At 40.3% G+C, this 18,782-nt stretch overlaps 1 protein-coding gene and 1 long non-coding RNA gene across 4 annotated transcripts in view; one reads left to right on the top strand and one right to left on the bottom strand.

Moving 5' to 3' along the window:
* Window positions 1–12,613, bottom strand: part of MOB1B (MOB kinase activator 1B) — a 54,021-nt gene extending 41,408 nt beyond the window's left edge. The window contains exon 1 of one of the 2 annotated variants that reach the window (XR_003428843.1): window positions 12,422–12,613. Coding sequence is in view for 1 of the 2 variants with exons in the window: in XM_027087502.1 (XP_026943303.1) it covers window positions 12,422–12,435 (14 nt within the window). In the remaining variant the exon portion in view is untranslated. The remainder of the gene's footprint in view (window positions 1–12,421) is intronic. The other variant, XM_027087502.1, reaches the window with a different exon arrangement.
* On the top strand, window positions 11,579–18,495 carry LOC113609851 (uncharacterized). Of its 2 annotated transcripts, XR_003428845.1 has the most exons (4): window positions 11,579–12,077; window positions 15,935–16,002; window positions 16,130–16,200; window positions 18,147–18,495. It is a non-coding gene; the product is annotated as an uncharacterized LOC113609851 (long non-coding RNA). The 2 variants fall into 2 exon arrangements; XR_003428844.1 differs by lacking the exon at window positions 18,147–18,495 and having other exon boundaries at window positions 16,130–16,448.
* The last annotated feature ends 287 nt before the right edge of the window (window positions 18,496–18,782 follow it).

Raw genomic sequence — 18,782 nt, 5'->3', positions numbered from 1 at the left:
GCTGGAGTGGAAATAGTGGCAACAGTGCAAAATTAAGCAGGGCAGGCCCCCAAATTCATCCAAATTCATATTTTAGGCCTCTGCCTAAAAATACAGAAGCACATATTTGCAAAATTTCTGCTGTTTTGAATACATGAATATACCAGACACGTAACTTTTATAAATACCGAATGCAACTATTTCACACCTACACAAACAAAGAAGTTTGTATTCTCACTGGAATATCAATCATCTTTAACCTTCATTAGCCAGTGGACTTAAAACTAATGAGTTTACAACAATTTTATTGAAGAGTACATCCATGTAATATGCTGGTCTCCAATTTTAAGATTCTTGAGGACAGAGACCACATCTTATTTATTTCTGAATCCCTACCTTTCTCCTCCTACCACCAGCACCTAATAACACTTTGCTTATACACAGGAGACTCCAATAAATATTTATTATATTATGCAGCAATACCATGCATTTGTTAACACAGCTAAACAACATTTGAATTCAGAAAGAGTTTACATACTGGGTTTGGGAATTTCATGAGCAAGGATACTAACAGTGTTTGCACAGGACCCTCTGGTTGTTGAAAACCTCCATATACATTCTCTCATTTAATTCTCGCAGTTACCCAACGGAATAGGCATTCCTTTCCTCCCAGTAAACAGAGGAAACAGAAGAAATTAAGTGACGTGCCCAAGGTCACGTGGCTAGTGACAGACCAAAGACTCTGAAACCCAGGTGTCCTCACTCACAAGCCACTGTTCTTTCCATGACAACCTTTAGTCTATCAAAAATATTTAAATATCGAGGACATATTTGCCAAGCAAGGTACTAACATGCTGGGAAATAAAACAGTGAACAAACCTTATGAAACTTACAGTCCAGGAAGGGGGAAAAGACCTTTAATAATAATTATAAATAATTACAAGTGTGCAAAGACAACCAGAGAACCTAACCTTGAGGGCTGTTAAAGAAAATTTTTTTAAAAATTCACTGACATTTGTTAAAGATGGTAAGGCAGATTTTATTCAGGAACAGTGAGGTAGGTATAGGGACTACTGCAATGGGATTTTACAGTATGGGAGAGAGACGGAGTTCAACTCCAAATACAGCATGGGCAAGAGGGAATATATAACGAAGAAGCAGGGTGCAGGGGTGAGTGGATAGAAAAATTACTAAGAGGAAATATCAGGGGGAAAAGGGGACGGGGCGGGGGGTGTTGTGTTTCTGGTTAAACTGACCTAACAGGATTCTTTTTTTTTTAATAAATTTATTTATTTATTTATCTTTGGCTGTGTTGGGTCGTCATTGCTGTGCGCGGGCTTTCTCTAGTTGCGGCGAGCGGGGGCTACTCTTCGTTGCGGTGCGTGGGCTTCTCATTGGGGTGGCTTCTCTTGTTGCCGAGCACAGGCTCTAGGTGCACAGGCTTCAGTAGTTGTGGCACGTGGGCTCAGTAGTTGTGGCTTGCAGGCTCAGCAGTTGCGGTGCACAGGCTTAGTTGCTCTGCGGCATGTGGGATCTTCCAGGACCAGGGCTCAAACCCGTGTCCCCTGCATTGGCAGACAGATTCTTAACCACTGCGCCACCAGGGAAGCCCCTGACCTAACAGGATTCTTGCTGAAGACAGGCAGGGGTGATCCATACATCACCTGAGGGATGGTGGCGGAGTAGGAAGCTGATCAGATGTTGATGGTGGTAGGGGATTGTGGTTAACCTGACTAGCAGGGTTCTCGCTAAAACTAGACTTTACAAGGAAGTGCACAGATGGACCTATTAGAAAGTTCAAGACCTGACCAAAGTTTGGTCAGGCAAAGAATCTTTGTCAGGGCCTCACAGAGTCTCTCAAAGGTAGTATTATACTGAATCCCAAGGATTTTTTTTTCTCCTTTACCTTACTTTGAATTACTTAACTCAATGCACAGGCATCCATCGACTTACTATTGTCTAAAGCTTCTAAAACTTGAAGGTGCTCTTTAAAGTAAGGGATCTTATTAAAATGCATTCTATTTCAAGGATTGGAGTCTGAAATCTTGCATTTCTAACATGCTCCTAAGTGACGCCAAAGCTCCTCACTTTAAGTGTCTAAAGTAGACTTCTCAAGGGTTATAGTTATGGGAGTTCCCTCATGACCTAGTGGTTAGGATTCTGTGCTTTCACTGCCATGGCCAGGGTTCAATGCCTGGTCGGGGAACTGAGATCCCACAAGCCATGCAGTGTGGTCAAAAAGAATCCAGAAATAAACATATTTAAAATTTTTTTTTAAAAAAGAGTTATAGTTATGCATAGTTATGATCTCTTCAGTCCTGGGGGTGGCCTTCTGTCACCAGAGGGTCAAGAGTAGCCTTTAGTCCCAACGGTGCTAAATAAAATGACAGTGATACTTTCTTAATACTGAATGACACACACAAAAAAGGTAAAGATATCTCTAGAACCTACAGCTATCACGTGACAATACATTCCCAACAGCTTATAAACATGCTACCATTTGAGCAAAAGCTAAAATTTTTCCCCGTTTTTCTTTATTTATTTATAACATCTTTATTGGAATATAATTGCTTTACAGTGTTGTTAGTTTCTGCTGTATAACAAAGTGAATCAGCTATACGTATACATATATCCCCATATCCCCTCCCTCTTGGGTCTCCCTCCCACTCTCCCTATCCCATCCCTCTGGTGGTCACAAAGCACTGAGCTGATCTCCCTGTGCTATGCGGCTGCTTCCCACTAGCTATCTATTTTACATTTGGTAGTGTATGTATGTCCATGCCACTCTCTCACTTCGTCCCAGCTTACCCTTCCCCCTCCCTGTGTCCTCAAGTCCATTCTCTACATCTGCGTCTTTATTCCTGTCCTGCCCCTAGGTTCATCAGTACTATTTTTTTTTTTAGATCCCATACATATGTGTCAGCATGCGGGATTTGTTTTTCTCTTTCTGACTTACTTCACTCTGTATGACACACTCTAGGTCCATCCATCTCACTACAAATAACTCAATTTCGTTCCTTTTTATGGCTGAGTAATATTCCATTGTATACATGTGCCACATCTTCTTTACCCATTCATCTGTTGATGGACACTTGGGTTGCTTCCATGCCCTGGCTATTGTAAACAGTGCTGCAATGAACATTGTGGTACATGACTCTTTTTGAATTATGGTTTTCTCAGGGTATATGCCCAGGAGTGGGACTGCTGGGTCATATGGTAGTTCTATTTTCAGTTTTTTAAAGAACCTCCATATTGTTCTGCATAGTGGCTGTATCAATTTACATTCCCACCAACAGTGCAAGAGGGTTCCCTTTTCTCCACACCCTCTCCAGCATTTATTGTTTGTAGATTTTTGATGATGGCCATTCTGACTGGTGTGAGGTGATAACTCCTTGTAGTTTTGATTTGCATTTCTCTAATGATTAGTGATGTTGAGCATCTTTCATGTGTTTGTTGGCAATCTGCATATCTTCTTTGGAGGAATGTCTATTTAGGTCTTCTGCCCATTTTTGGATTGGGTTGTTTGTTTTTTTGTTATTGAGCTGCATGAACTGCTCGTAAATTTTGGAGATTAATCCTTTGTCAGTTGCTTCATTTGCAAATATTTTCTCCCATTCTGAGGGTTGTCTTTTGGTCTTGTTTATGGTGTCCTTTGCTGTGCAAAAGCTTTTAAGTTTCATAAGGTCCCATTTGCTTATTTTTGTTTTTATTTCCATTTCTCTAGCAGGTGGGTCAAAAAGGATCTTGCTGTGATTTGTGTCACAGAGTGTTCTGCCTATGTTTTCCTCTAAGCGTTTTATAGTGTCTGGCCTTACATTTAGGTCTTTAATCCATTTTGAGTTTATTTTTGTGCATGGTGTTAGGAAGGGTTCTAATTTAATTCTTTTACATGCAGCTGTCAAGTGTTCCCAGAACCACTTACTGAAGAGGCTGTCTTTTCTCCATTGTATATTCTTACCTCCTTTATCAAAGATAAGGTGACCAGGGCTTCCCTGGTGGCACAGTGGTTGAGAGTCTGCCTGCCAATGCTGGGACGTGGGTTCGTGCCCCAGTCCGGGAAGATCCCACATGCCACGGAGCGGCTGGGCCCATGAGCCATGGCCACTGAGCCTGCGCTTCCAGAGCCTGTGCTCTGCAACGGGAGAGGCCACAACAGTGAGAGGCCTGCGTACCGCAAAAAAAAAAAAAAAAAAAAAGATAAGGTGACCATATGTCCATGGGTTTATCTCTGGGCTTTCTACCCTGTTCCACTGATCTATATGTCTGTTTTTGTGCCAGTACCATACTGTATTGATTACTGTAGCTTTGTAGTATAGTCTGAAGTCAGGGAGCCTGATTCCTCCAGCTCCATTTTTCTTTCTCAAGATTGGCAAAAGCTAAAATTAATACAGCTCAATTGAGGAACATTTTGGTTCCCAAATGTCTAGCCACTTAGAATTGTACTTTTTGGTTATAGTTTGGCTCTAACTACAATCTGAAAAAAAATTTTTTTTATTTCAGTTCTTGATAACTTGCCATTTCCCAAATTAAAAATTGACAAGGTTAACAAAGGACTGATTAAAAGCTTGAACATTCTGACAAATAAGACCCCTTTGGGAGTCCTTAACAATAGAGAGGAAACACAAGCATCAGTCCTCAAAACAATGCTGTGTTCCGGTTGAGTCTTCAGTTTTGACAAATCGGTGTTATTCACTGACTCAAAAGTACAATTTCTAAGAGTTGAAAATAAGAGAACCAGTTGAACATTTGGCAGGGTGTGGGGAAGGGTTAGGGAGAACGGAACCAGGCATACATGAGTACAACCTATAACCAACAGGGAGTTTTTAAACAAAGAGCTATTTCATTAGTTAAATCTAATGCTACAGGGCACCAGCAAACAAACAGATTCTCTAAAGAGAAGGTCATGCTGCTGCCCATCTGTGTGGAACATGATCTGGGCATCGAGATACCAGAAAAGTTGCCATAAAAGACTTTTACCCCTACTGTTTCCACTTTATTCTATGTTTATACTGAATACTAAGAAATTATTTAAGTTAAACCATTAACTATTTCTACAAAGAAACACACAAAAATTAACACCCAATACTGTAACTACTGAACTATTCTCATCAAATTTCAATTTGATAACAAGAGAACTTAGGGAAAAAAATAAAACAACAGTAGCAATAAAATAAGATTCAGTCTTTCCATTACAAATATTAATAAGGCTGCTTGACTATGAGGTACTTAGACTATTATCCAAATAATGTTTACCTTCAAGCTTCTGCTTTTAAGTTCTAACTTCAGAAAATCAAAGTAGCACCAATACATATGATAATAAACCTACAGAAATTGGCTATGATTTAGTAATCAGAAATGATGACTATGTTTATAAAAAATAATAACAGCTACAAGCAACCATCACACTGTTGAGATATTGACAGTGAGCTAGATATCACTGCTGCACATTGAGCTAGGCCTTTTACGTTCAGGATATCTAATCCTCCCAACATCTCTGAGGTATTGGTCCTAAACACAGGATTCATGGGGGAAAAAATTAGATTACTATCACACTCATACCACACATAGTGGAGTCTCAGACTACTTTCATCCTTAATATGGCCGAAGGAGGGGTCCACACATGCTCAGGAGAGGAGTAATGGTGGCTGGATAACAACTGAAGGCCAAGCCACATGGAAGGTGGCCAGGCAGAGTTAGAAGAATAGCTATATTTACAGAGGTCTGAACAAATAAGTATATTGAGGATAATGGGAGCAAGGTTTCTCACTGACAAAGGAGAAAGTGAAAAACACATAAAGGGATAAGACTAGGATGAACCCTGTGCTCAGAATTGCAGGAATTAGTGTGAACTCATTGGGTATATATGGATAGATAAAGAATAAAATATTTGGATGTAAATTTGTATGGGTATGTATTTTCTAGCATTGTCCAATGAGAGGGCCTGGGAGCAGCAAAACATATGTAGTAATAAGCACACCTATCACCTAAATTCTGGTTTCCAAATACTATTCATCACTGGCCAGAACCAAGGCCCTTAGAGAAATGGCCAGTTCCAGGACTGAGGCAGAGAAAGTATAAGATAAACCTGGGGGACTTCCTTGGTGACACAGTGGTTAAGAATCTGCCTGCCAATGCAGGGAACACGGGTTCGAGCCCTGGTCTGGGAAGATCTCACATGCTGTGGAGCAACTAAGCCCCTGCACCACAACTACTGAGCCTGTACTCTAGAGCCCGCGAGGCACAACTACTGAGCCTGTGATCCACAACCATTGAGCCTGTGTGCCACAACTACTGAAGCCCACGCGCCTAGAGCCCGTGCTCCACAACAAGAGAAGCTACCACATGAGAAGCCTGTGCACCGCAACGAAGAGTAGCCCCTGCTCACTTTAACTAGAAAAAGCCCACACACAGCAACAAAGACCCAATGCAGCCAAAAATAAGTTAATTAAATAAATAAATTTTTAAAAAAAAAGATAAACCTGGAATATCTGATTGTGCCGGAAAGTAACGGATACTCAGAGAAAGACAGGAACAAATCAAAGGGACACAGAAGCCAGTCTGAACAGGACTCCAACTAGCTAAAACTGAGACAATTTGAGCACCAAAATAAATAATGATTACAGATTATAACTCATTAAATAAAATAGGAACCCATGAGTTCACACATACTAAAAAAATAAATGGGAAGAATAAGTGATCCCTTACAGTAAAAATGTCAAATAATAAATGTAAAAGCAATGACAGAATTAGAATATTGGCAAGCATCATAGTAGTAATATAGAGAAGAAATATCAATGAACACTCAAACTAGTAGGTGAAAATGGAAGGAGATAGTTACATAATCTCAAAACAGCGCCGACAAAATATTAATCACAAAAAGAAAATATGTAATAACTTTATACTGGAGAATCTTTATAGACACTTGAATCAAAGGAATCACCTCCAACAATGGACAAACATACATTATGTGCACCTGATAAGATGCTGTAAGAAAAACATGTATCACACCTGTGATACTTGTGCCTCAAATGCACAACCAGGTCTCACCACAAGCAAACACCAGACAAACTCAAACTGAGAGATATTCTACAAAATGATTGGCCTGTAGTCCTCAAAGATATAAAAATCCTGAAACTCAAGGAAAAACTAAGGTAATGTTTCAGTTTGAAGAAGGCAGTGCACACAAAACTGGGTATGATACACGATTCCTGACTGGATCCTTTTGCTGAGGATGACATTATTGGAGCAACTGATGAAACTAAATGGGTTCTCTGGATAAGGAATATATGGGAGTTCTTTGTGCTATTCTTTGCAGCTTTTCTAAAAATTTGAAAATGTTTCAAAATAAAACTTAAAAATCACTTCTGCAAATGAACAGGTTTCACAGCTACACTTTAATTAAGCATACTATAAAAGATGGCCGTAAGTTAGTTAATTGATACAAAACAAAAATGGAGGTTATGCCCCTGAAACTAATGTTATACATCAATTATATCTCAACCTTTTAAAAAATGCAATGTTGGAAGAAAGGAGAGTTTAAAACTTCTCTATAGACTTAACATTCCTAATAGGTACCATTTTTCTTGTATTTTTCAAGAAGTAACACACGTATTCTGCTTCAATACCTCCTAGTCAAATATACATTTGAAGACAAGTACTACATGTGCTTTCATATCTCAGAAACTCCAAAGATACAAAAACTCTTCAAGTACATCAAGGAAAAAAAGTCGTTAATGGCAAAAGTAATCACATAGTAATTATTTTGCACTCTGTAATGTAAAACAAAAGCAATCCTGTATCAGATGGTAAGAGTAAACTAAGGACAGCCAAGTATTGATATTTGCAATTCCCAAAACTATAATTCTGAAAAGATGACCATACTTACTTCAACTCCCTCCCCCCCACCCCCGAAAAAGCATAACTTATTAAATTGGTTGGTCAGATAACAAAACTGCAAAGATAATACTTGGTCAACAGCCACTCAAAGTGATGCTGTAGAAGTATACTGACATAAAAAATTCACAAGTGAAAAACCTGGTCTATGGACAGTAGGGATCCATTTGTGTATTTTTACATATGTACAAACAAAAACGTGACAGAAAAGATTAGGAAGTGATATCACAAAATACAATAGTTATCTCTGAAGGTGTGATTATGAGAGATTTTTATTTTCTTCCTTTTCTTAAAAGTATTTTGTGATTACTCCAACATGTGTATTATTTCTTTTTTTTTTAAACATCTTTATTGGAGTATAATTGCTTTACATTGTTGTTAGTTGCCGTTGTATAACAAAGTGAATCAACTAGTATTATTCTTACACTAAAAATAAAAGTCAAAAATAATCTTAAAGTATTATTTAAATTTAAAGGTTTCTATTTTCTCTTCCACCATTATATTCCTGATGACCCTTAGAAAGCAGTCCTCACAGTATGAGATATTAATACCTGGTCATGAAAGACTTCTCTTAAAAACAAGGCCTATATGAATACCACCTTTTTATATAATTTTATCAATTAGATATAAGGTAATATGAGGTAGGTTCTCTGGATCTAGACTGCCAGGATTCAAATCCCAGCGACCCCACTGACTAGCTACATAATTTGAACAAATTATTTAACATCTCTTTGCCAGTTTCTTCATCTGTAAAAATGGGGTTCCTGCTAGTTATTAAATTGAGTTACTTATCTAAAGCATTTGGTGTCTGGCACATGGTAAGCACTTAGCAGGCTATTTTTATTATTAATTTCTTTTACAGGTGAGGATATTGAAGCACTAAAATCAGTTGAATCATCTGCCTGAAAACAAAGATGCTGGTATGGGGGACGGGGTGGGGGGAGGTGTTTGGAGGAAAGAAGGAGGTAAGAGAGAAGAGAGAAGTAGAAGAAGGAGACAGAGAGAGACACATATAAACACAGCTAAAACCCTGTGTCCCCTTTCCCAAATTGCTATTCTTCTGAAAACACAAATGGCAGCTGTCTAGCATAATGTTCAATAAATATTTCCTTCCTTCCCCAACCTCTTTGTTTCTTCCTATACAGAAACAGACCTGGTTTATATTCATTCTCATTCCTAAATCACCTTCCTACAAACTTCTGTTTTAAAGTTAATTGTATTTGTTCTAGCTCTGTTCCAACCAAGCAGTCTTACATTAGGAAATTACACCTTGGTTTTTTCCTAGTCAAATGTTTCTGTGGAATTCCATGTCAGAAGAGACTTGCAATCTAAAAATGCTAGAAACATAGAGAACACTCTATATATTTTTTGAATGACTGTTAAGAACTCACTCTGATCCTAAATCTCCCTCAATTTTATATGCATAAAATGTCAGGAGAGGAAAAACCCTAAGTCAAGAGACCTGTGTTCCAATTCTACCCAGGCCAATAATTAGGCCAGTAACGTGAGGTTGGTGATTTTGCCGCTTTAGCAAAAAAGAGAGGAGTAAGCTGTGTTACTGATAGACCCCATCTAGCTCCCAAATTCTACAGCCTCTTGAACAAACCTGAAAATGGAGAATTCACAGGCAATTTCATGCCCCCATGATGTTTCCTCTAACTGAAATCTCCCATTTCCCCTTACCCTTTTAGAGAACTCTTGTTATACCTTCCATTAACTATCCATCACTTCTTCCATGAAATCTTCCCTCTGTTCAAATAGAACACTCTGTATTCTTTGGACCCCTATGCTTGTATTGCGTCTATTACAGATGACTGTTTATACACTGTCTACCATTTCTAGAGTCTCACATCTTGCACAATGCCTAGCACACAGAAGGTACTATGGATGTGTTTAAAGATTTGAGTCTATAAAGTTAAATTAGGTTCCTGTGAAGTTTTTGTATGCACTATCTGGGAGTTTAGCTTAATCTGAAGACACACACAGGCCAATATGCAGCACAACCAAAGGTTTGTCCCAGTTAGAATCAAAGCAGTGCAAATTTATTCTGAACCAGTGCCTACACCAGTGCCTGCACAATGAATGATGTTTTTTATTTCGTTTTTGTTTTGTTTTGTTTTTTGCAGTACACGGGGCTCTCACTGCTGTGGCCTCTCCCGTTACGGAGCACAGGCTCCGGACACGCAGGCTCAGCGGCCATGGCTCATGGGCCCAGCTGCTCCACGGCATGTGGGATCTTCCCGGACCGGGGCACGAACCTGTGTCCCCTGCATCGGCAGGCGGACTCTCAACCACTGCGCCACCAGGGAAGCCCTGAATGATGTTTTTTAAATCAATAATTCTTTTCTTCTATCTTAAAGCCCTCAAGAGTTATGAGTCATCAACTTCATAACCCTATCTCACATTGCCCTTATTTTTGCAGTTTCATCCACTTATAGCCGCTTTACAAATAAGCTTCCAAGAACTGGAGAGAAATATTTGTATTTAACTCCTAAACTGCAACTCTTATTTTCTCTGCTTATCTGTTGGTACAGAAATAAGATTCAGGAAATTATACCAAATAATAGATAACCAAAACTTTGTTCTTTCACTTCTGGTAATAATTATTTCTACTTACGAGGTGTTCACTTCAGATTTTAAACTATCAGTGGACAAAAATCAAAACCAAAAATATTAGATTAACTTTTTTGGACTGTCAAGCAGCACACGGGCAAAATATCTTGAGAATTTATTAACTGCTACGTGTGACCTGACTGAAAAATTGTGTTCCAAATAGTACAAACCCTCTAATGTGCTATCCACATTAGTTATGGCAAGATTCTTCTTATGCAGCTAATACGCTTCAGGATAATGAACTTATCCATTACATTTCTGTAATTATTACTGAGCCATGGAAAAGCAGGATACTATTGTATTTATATTCAGAAAATACCACCCAAACCTTCTCTATCCCCTAGTTTCAGCCAAATATGGTTCTTCCCTGCTTCAAACAATTTTAGCTATGAGTTCCAAGAGACACAGGCCCATCAGAAGCAGTCAAGGACATATCTAGACAGCTTTTTTCAAAGACAGCTTTTAAATTCTTGAAAAAATCAAAAAACAGCAATGCAAAAAATACTCAAGATGAGAAGTTTCAAGTGGAGATGCTTGGCTATCTTGATTCAAACTAAAATAGGAAGCAAAGACGTTTATGAAATCACTCAGTCCTCTCATCTAGTACTACCTATCTGACAAACTCAGAATCAACTTCTAGGATGAGCCTAAGAAAGAGGTTTCATAAACTCAAATGTGTTAGGCAGGTTGACACAAGCCAGGCAACCCCTGTGCATATTAGAAATGTTAGCAAGTCCACCTGCCGGTTAGCCTCTGTGATGGCTCAGTTTTGCTTAAACACCCTAAAAAGGATTAACATTCTAGATATAAGCTTGTGAAAATAAGGGTTAATTAAATTCTCAGGATTCAGGTGCCAATGTGATGACGAAAAATTATGGGAGGTGGGGAAAGAAGAAAATCTTTAAATGCTAATTTTCTCCACAACGGTAAAGGAGCATATGGGGTGGGTTTCAATCTCCGAGTTTTTATTAGCTTTCTAACCACAGATTAAACAGAGGTGAATCACAGCGAAGCCTTCAAAAGAGTAATTTCCCAGGGTGTAAGGTCCTGTTTTCGGAGGACCTGAGGCTTGTCTGCTGCCACCATACTCCCATCCGGCCACCCCATCTTTCTGCCCATCCCCCTCAACTCGTCTGCAATAAACGATAAGGGAAATAATGACGAGCACTAAATGTGACGTTGAGTTGGCATTTACAAATGATTTGCAAAACAACTCCCTAATCAACCCACGGCACACTACCCAGACCCTATATGGTGGTTGTCTAAAAAGATAGAGCCCATACTCTTCAGGGGAGCACGCTGGGAGGAGGGGCGCCTCGGGAAAGCAAGGCGCTCCAGTCCCCAAGACCCCAGGTTGTCACCAGAGGATCCTGACGCGCAAGCAGCCGCGTTGTGTAAAATCCACAAGACTTGTCACCCCAACTTCCCACTCCTAAAACCTAAGTGGGGGATGAAAAGGATCCTAGGGTGACAGAAGAAAGTAGAAGCTCTATCTTCTGTGCTTGGGATCCAGAAATAAAAGCAATGAACAGGGGAGACGGAGGCAGACGACCGGGCACGCGTCGGATACGGGTCTTGCGGAAGAGTGGGAGGTATCTATATAGAGCGCGCAAACAAACAAACAAACGCAAGAGAAGAGCGAGAGGAAAGGTTGGGGTGATGGAGAAATGCGGGCGCGGGCATCGGGGTGTGTCGGGACTTGGGGTCCGGGGAGAAAGAGAGCCTCCTTGGGGGCCGGAGGATTCCCCGCCTGCTCGAAGCGGGCCGGGGAGGCGGCGGCGGTCAGGCAACGCGAGCATTCGGGGCAGGTTCCCCGAGACCTGGTGGGTGGGAACGCCCGGGTCAAGCAGCTAGGGGCAAAGCTGGGAGAAGGGTGGGGGACCCGCGGCCCAGGTCTCCTGAACAAAGCCGGTGCGCGCTGGGCCTGGCTACTCACAACAAGAAGCTCATGTCGGCCGTGGCGTGGGCTGCGGGCTCGGCGGTCGCGAGGCCTCGGGGTGGCGGCGACGTCGGCGGCCAGGCAAGGAGAAGAAGGAGAAGGAGGAGAGGATGAGGAGGCGGGGAGCGCCGGCTGCTCGGCGGCCGCAACTTGTTCGGCTTTGCTAGTTCCAATGGCTGGCAGAGGGTGCGGAAGTGGGAAGCGCAAGGCTTGAATCACTCAGTGGGAGGAGAAGCAAAAAGGGGCGGAGAAAGGGCCACTCGCCTCCTCCACAGAGAACAACAACCGCGACCGCAGTGCTGCTCCCCCGGCACTTCGTCTCCATCCCCTCGCTGCCCCTACCCCGTGAGCTCTCGCGAGAGCGGCGCGCGCCCACCCTGCCCCTCCCGTTGCGACCCCGGGTCCCCTACTTTCTGGACACCTTTGCAGCCCCGGGCCACGCCCCGCATGTGTGCTGGGGCCACCCGTTTGGTCGAGGCCAGTCCACCCGGTTGGGGGTCGTGGCAGAGCCCTCCGAGCTGCTTAGCTGGGTTTCAGCGGTCAGGAAGGAAATTGGCTGCAACTCTGGGATGTCAGAGTCCTGCAGTGAGGGATGGAATTGCCACCAGAGTTCTGCCCACTGTGAGTGCCCAGATGAAATGTTATGGAATCTCTCTGCTACGTATGTAAAACCAGGAGTGAGTTTCATCTGGTTGGAATGGTTTGGGTGTGGTTCCGCCAGAAGAGAGGAAAGGATCTAAATGGGCTTTCAAGGCCCCTGTCGTCTTATGGGCATGTTTTAAAACCCTAAACAAGGAGATGGTTAGGGTCCATCACTGTCTGAACAGGCAAGTGAGGCTGTCAGCAGCAGCTGGGAAAACTGCTGTGGTGACATATCCAAGTTATATGGAGCAAATAGATTATAAAGCCTTGCCCTGGGCCCCTTAACTATGTGAAATGCAAGTCCTTCTACAAGGGGGTACTGAATTCTTTCTAGCTTCTAAAATGTTTTGTGCATCAGAGTGCTCAGTGGCTATAATGGACTTGAGCCCCATAAATGCTTAATCAGCGTTGCCACCAGCCCACCACAGCATTATCGATTTGGGTACCGATTTATTTTACGAAGAGATGTCCATCTTCTTTACTCACAACACCCGTCAAATCTACAAGTAACTTTTTCAAAGAATCTTAACAAAATTTAAATTCTGTGCAGCTAGTAACCCACCTTGGGCTAATAGACTTGAAGGAGGTGCCAATATGAAATGTGTTCTGTTGAGTTTATGTACTATTAGTTTGGCATGTTAGTAAATCAAACCATTTTTTAAAACAAGAAAATATTGAAGTGTTGATACTATCTCAGGAACAGCAGAGGTCACTGGAATAATTTGAAAAGACTTAAGGCTCCAAAGGTGCTGGAAAGGAGGGAGAAGGAAGTGTTATCTTACTATACTGAAAATCATGGACTTATGACATAAAAGCCCTGTGTTCCAGATTTTGATATGATAAAGATTTAATATACAATTCCGTAAGGGTCTTCTGACAATGACTTGAATGACCAGATTAGGATATTATCTTTTATTTTGGGAAAAGTAAGTCTGTAAACCTGTTAGAACAACAGTTTCACCCCCTTTAAAATGAGCGCTTTGGATTATTACATGATCTCTAAGATATCTTCCAGTTCTAAAATTCTGTCATGCCAGGGACATCCTTTAGATTACTGGCAGACAATTTCCATCTGCTCCCTGGTTTGGTAGGCTGGCTTATGTATGCTTTTGGTCTAACTAAATTTAAATGAATCCTATGACTCTTGAGTCAGGGCGATGATGGGGAGAGGACAGAATCTGCAAAACTACTGAGTTCTTTATCATACCAGTAGGAGAATTGCCTGAAATTAACAGCTGATAAAACATAAATGTATTGGTCATAAAAATGAGAGAGGTGTCATGTTAATAATACAAAATATAATTTCAGAGGTTAGACATTTAAATCAAACAATGACTGTCACTTAAAATTATTCAGCACTTAAAAATATTGGGCAGTTTAGAATCAAAGAGAGACTATATTCAAATAGAGATTTCTAATTCCATGTTCTTCTTCACCAATCCAAATTTCATATCACTCTCTTCCTAAAATTTCAATTTCAAGAAGTTACTCTCCTAATCAAAATCTTATTTTGTTTATGAAGCAAGATTATTAAAATTTATATTCTATGGGGCTTCCCTGGTGGCGCAGTGGTTGAGAGTCCACCTGCCGATGCAGGGGACATGGGTCCGTGCCCCAATCCGGGAAGATCCTACATGCCGTGGAGCGGCTGGGCCCGTGAGCCATGGCCGCTGAGCCTGGGCGTCCGGAGCCTGTGCTCCGCAACGGGAAAGGCCACAACAGTGAGAGGCCCACGTACCGCAAAAAAAAAAAAAAAAAAAATTTATATTCTATCCACCAGTTTCTCAAAGAAGTGGAATTATAACATGAATAGAATAGAACAGAATGTGAGTGGGTATATGCCTTCACATACCTTTAAATATTCATTCAAGTTAATTTCTTATCATAATAAACAAGTAAGTATATTTATATAAATGTAAACAAACAAGATAATTAGAAATTGTGGTAAGGTATAAAATAAACTGAATAATGTGACAGAGAGTAGTGGTGAAGTAAGATCTAATTTAGATTGAGTGGTTAAGAAAGGCCTCTCTAAAGAGGTGAAGTTTTGCTGAGACCTGAAGGAAGAAGAAGGAGCCAGCCTTGCAAAGAGCTAGGGAATGATCATTTTCTGGTAGAGGGGATAAAAAGTACAAATGCTCTAAGATAAGAAAGAGCTTAAAGGGTTCTCAGAACTGACAGGTTATGGCCTGGGCAGCCTGAGCAAGAAGAGTGGCATCAGATAAAGCTGGACATGTAGACTGAGGGCTGGCTGGGGCTCACAGCCATCTGGTTTTATTTTAAGAACATAGAGGAGTCAGCCGAGAAGTAAAATAGTAAGAAGTTAAGATAAATAATCAGAATAACATTTTATTTTTTTAATTTGGAAAATTTCAAACACATAAAGAGGGGAAGAAATTAGTATAATGAATCCATCACACAGCTTCAACAATTATCAGCTCATGATCCTTGATTAACATTTTAGAAAGATCACTCTCCCTTCTTGTGGAGAATGTTCCGGAGGAGGCCAACATGTCAGCAGGGATGCCAGAAGACTTATTGTAATAGCACAATTGTTTCTCAACAGCTGTGACTTGGTTTAGGGTGGTGTCATTAATAATAGAAAGAAGAAGTTAATAATCTCAAAATGAACAGCACTTGGTGATTCATTGATTATAGGGATTGGAGAAAAGAAGGAATCAAAGACTACTCCTGTCATTTTGGCTTTAGTAACTGGTGGATGGTACTGCCGTTTAGTAAAATAGGGAAGATCTGAGTCACAATTTTGAGGTGAAACTAAAAGTTCCATGTTAGATATGTTAACTCTGAAATGTCTTTTAGACATCAAAGTTGCCATGTCAGGTAGAGTTTTTTTTTTTTTTTTTTCAGGTAGAGTTGACAGCTGTGCAAAGTCTGGGGAGAGATCTGAACAGGAGATAAGAATGCAGGACACCTCAGTAAGTAAATATTGATAGTATTCAAAGCCTTAAGGTGGGCTTCCAAATAGGAATTTATATGCCAGATAAGAACAGACTTAGCAAAGTGTTACCTTTAAGCGTCTGTGTTTCTTTCTTCTCTTCCCAGATATCTCAGGTTTTTGATCACCATTTACTTCCTCTCCTTCAGTTGCAGTTATATTCTCCCTTTCCTTCAAGGTGAGGGTTTCTACAATCATAAAGAAAATGATTCATCGCATCTTTTTATAGGATAAGTTAGTCACTGCCAATGTGTTAATTAATATGTTACCCTTCTCCAAGAAAACAACAGCAGGTAAAGCCAAATTTCCAAGTAGTAGATCAGGGGAAATTTCTCCTTATAGAAGTATTTCAGTTAAAAATAATGAAATAGAGGGACTTCTCCGGTGACGCAGTGGTTAAGAATCCACCAGCCAATGCAGGGGACACAGGTTCGATCCCTGGTCTGGGAAGATCCCACATGCCGCGGAGCAGCTAAGCCCCTGCGCCACAGCTACTGAGCCTGCACTCTAGAGCCCGTGAGCCGCAACTACTGAGCTTGCGTGCTGCAATTACTGAAGCCCGCGCGCCTAGAGCCTATGCTCCACAGCAAAAGCCACTGCAATGAGAAGCCCACGCACCGCAACAAAGAGTAGCCCCCGCTCACGTAGCCCCCGCTCACGGCAACTAGAGAAAGCCTGTACACAGCAACGAAGACCCAACACAGCCAAAAAAAAATAAAAATGAAAGAAATAGGAATGATTGAATTATTATTAGAATATCACTATTTTTGCAACCCCCTAATGGATTAATGGATCTAGACATTGATCACCAATGGCTGCTAGTATCACAAGAGAGACAACCACACTTTATGTGTGTCCTGATGGAAGACTATATCGTCACCTGTGAAGAAGTCTTGCCAACAAAATAGAACCTGAATCTGATCAAGCCTCTATATCAGATTTATCAAATTACAGGAAATGTAGGGCACAGAAGAATATGGTAAAGAACATGTTAAATGACTCAACAGGGATGCAAGCAGCAAATCCAAACAGTGGGGAAAATATGCAGGACCTAATTTCTTCAACAAATGAATTGCAAGAAATAAATAGAGCTGAAGGAGAGACATAGAGGTTGAAAGATAAGAGACATATCATCCAGCTGTAACGTGTACAGTCATTTGCATCTCGATTCAAATAAGCAGTCTGAAAAAGAACAATAGCATATGTTTATGTCATTTATAGACAACCAAAAAATTTAAACATTGGATATTTGATGTTACTAAGGACTAATTATTATTTGTAGTGATGATGTTGTGGCTGTGTTTTTTGAGTCCTTATTTTTTAGAAATATGTACTGAAATAATTGCAGATGAAATAATATGCCTGGGATTTGCTTCAGAATAGTGTGTGAGGGGGAAAGGAAGTAGGAGTATAGATGAAGTGAGTTAGTAATTGTCAAAACCAGGTGATGAGTACATGAGGATCATTATACTGTGCTGACTACTTCTGTTTAGTTTTGAAATTTTCCATAATAAAAAGAAAACAAACCAATAGCAGGTCTCATTTTGAAAAGGCCTAGAAAAAGTGTTACTATTAATGGGGTTTTAAATGTTTAGTATAGAAGATGAGTTTTCGGACTAAGGAGTTCTTTCCTTGCCTTCACATTAGCTAGCTTTTTCTACATATATATATATAAATGTTCTTTTACCTGTAAAACTAAAAGCAAATATTCCTAATGCCAGAGAGAAGAAATGCAGAATTCAAACCCTGTAGCTAAATCTGAGCCTCAGTATTTCTTGAGTAGCTGTTCTCTTCTGATTCAGTAATGTGATCTGACTCTGAAAGAATAGATACCTGAACAACAAACATGAGATAAAGTATACCGGGCAACAAATCTTTAGTAACCTGATAAAATGCATTCCGTTGTGCAGGAGTGTTTGGGTTACATAATATCTAGATTGATGTGGTAATTATTCCATCTAATTAGTTTATTACATATTATTTTTGCTTTTATAACTACCATTTTTTGATTATTCCCGATGGGCCAATCACTCTGCTAAGCTTTTTGTATATTTTATCTCTGTTTTATTTATTTCTTACACTTGCCCATGAGGTTGATATTAGCTGTTATTCCCTCTTTTATAGATAAGGAAACTAATGCTGAGAGGTTTTGTATGTAACTTGCTCAAGATCACATAGCTCGTAAGTACAATCTGAATTCAGTAAAGTCCATTTCTTTCCCCCGCTTCCCAGGATGACCTAAATTAGAATGAATATATTCTAAAGGAATTTTGGCATGCTACACGATCCCATTTAACATAGCTAACAATTCAACCTGATCCTTATCAATGGACTTTAGATTTTAATTCTATATCTTCATTAAAGACAAACCAATTAATGGTTATAAATGCTTCTCAAGGACATATTATTTTTTTTAACATCGGTATTGGAGTATAATTGCTTTACAATGTTGTGTTAGTTTCTGCTGTATAACAAAGTGAATCAGCTATATGTATATATATATACATATACATATATACATATATATACATATATACATGTATATATATATATCCCCATATTCCCTCCCTCTTGCGTCTCCCTCCCACCCTCCCTATCCCACCCGTCTAGGTGGTCACAAAGCACCGAGCTGATCTCCCCATGCGATGCAGCTGCTTCCCACTAGCTACCTGTTTTACATTTAGTTGTGTATATATGTCAATGCTACTCTCTCACTTTGTCCCCACTTACCCTTCCCCCTCCCCGTGTCCTCAAGTCCAT

Source organism: Aethalodelphis obliquidens, unplaced genomic scaffold (genome assembly GCF_003676395.1).
Source record: "Aethalodelphis obliquidens isolate GAN/ISIS:26980383/991018 unplaced genomic scaffold, ASM367639v1 scaffold59, whole genome shotgun sequence".
NCBI classification, from domain to species: Eukaryota; Metazoa; Chordata; class Mammalia; order Artiodactyla; family Delphinidae; genus Aethalodelphis; species Aethalodelphis obliquidens.
This window is presented reverse-complemented; position numbering and strand designations above follow the sequence as displayed.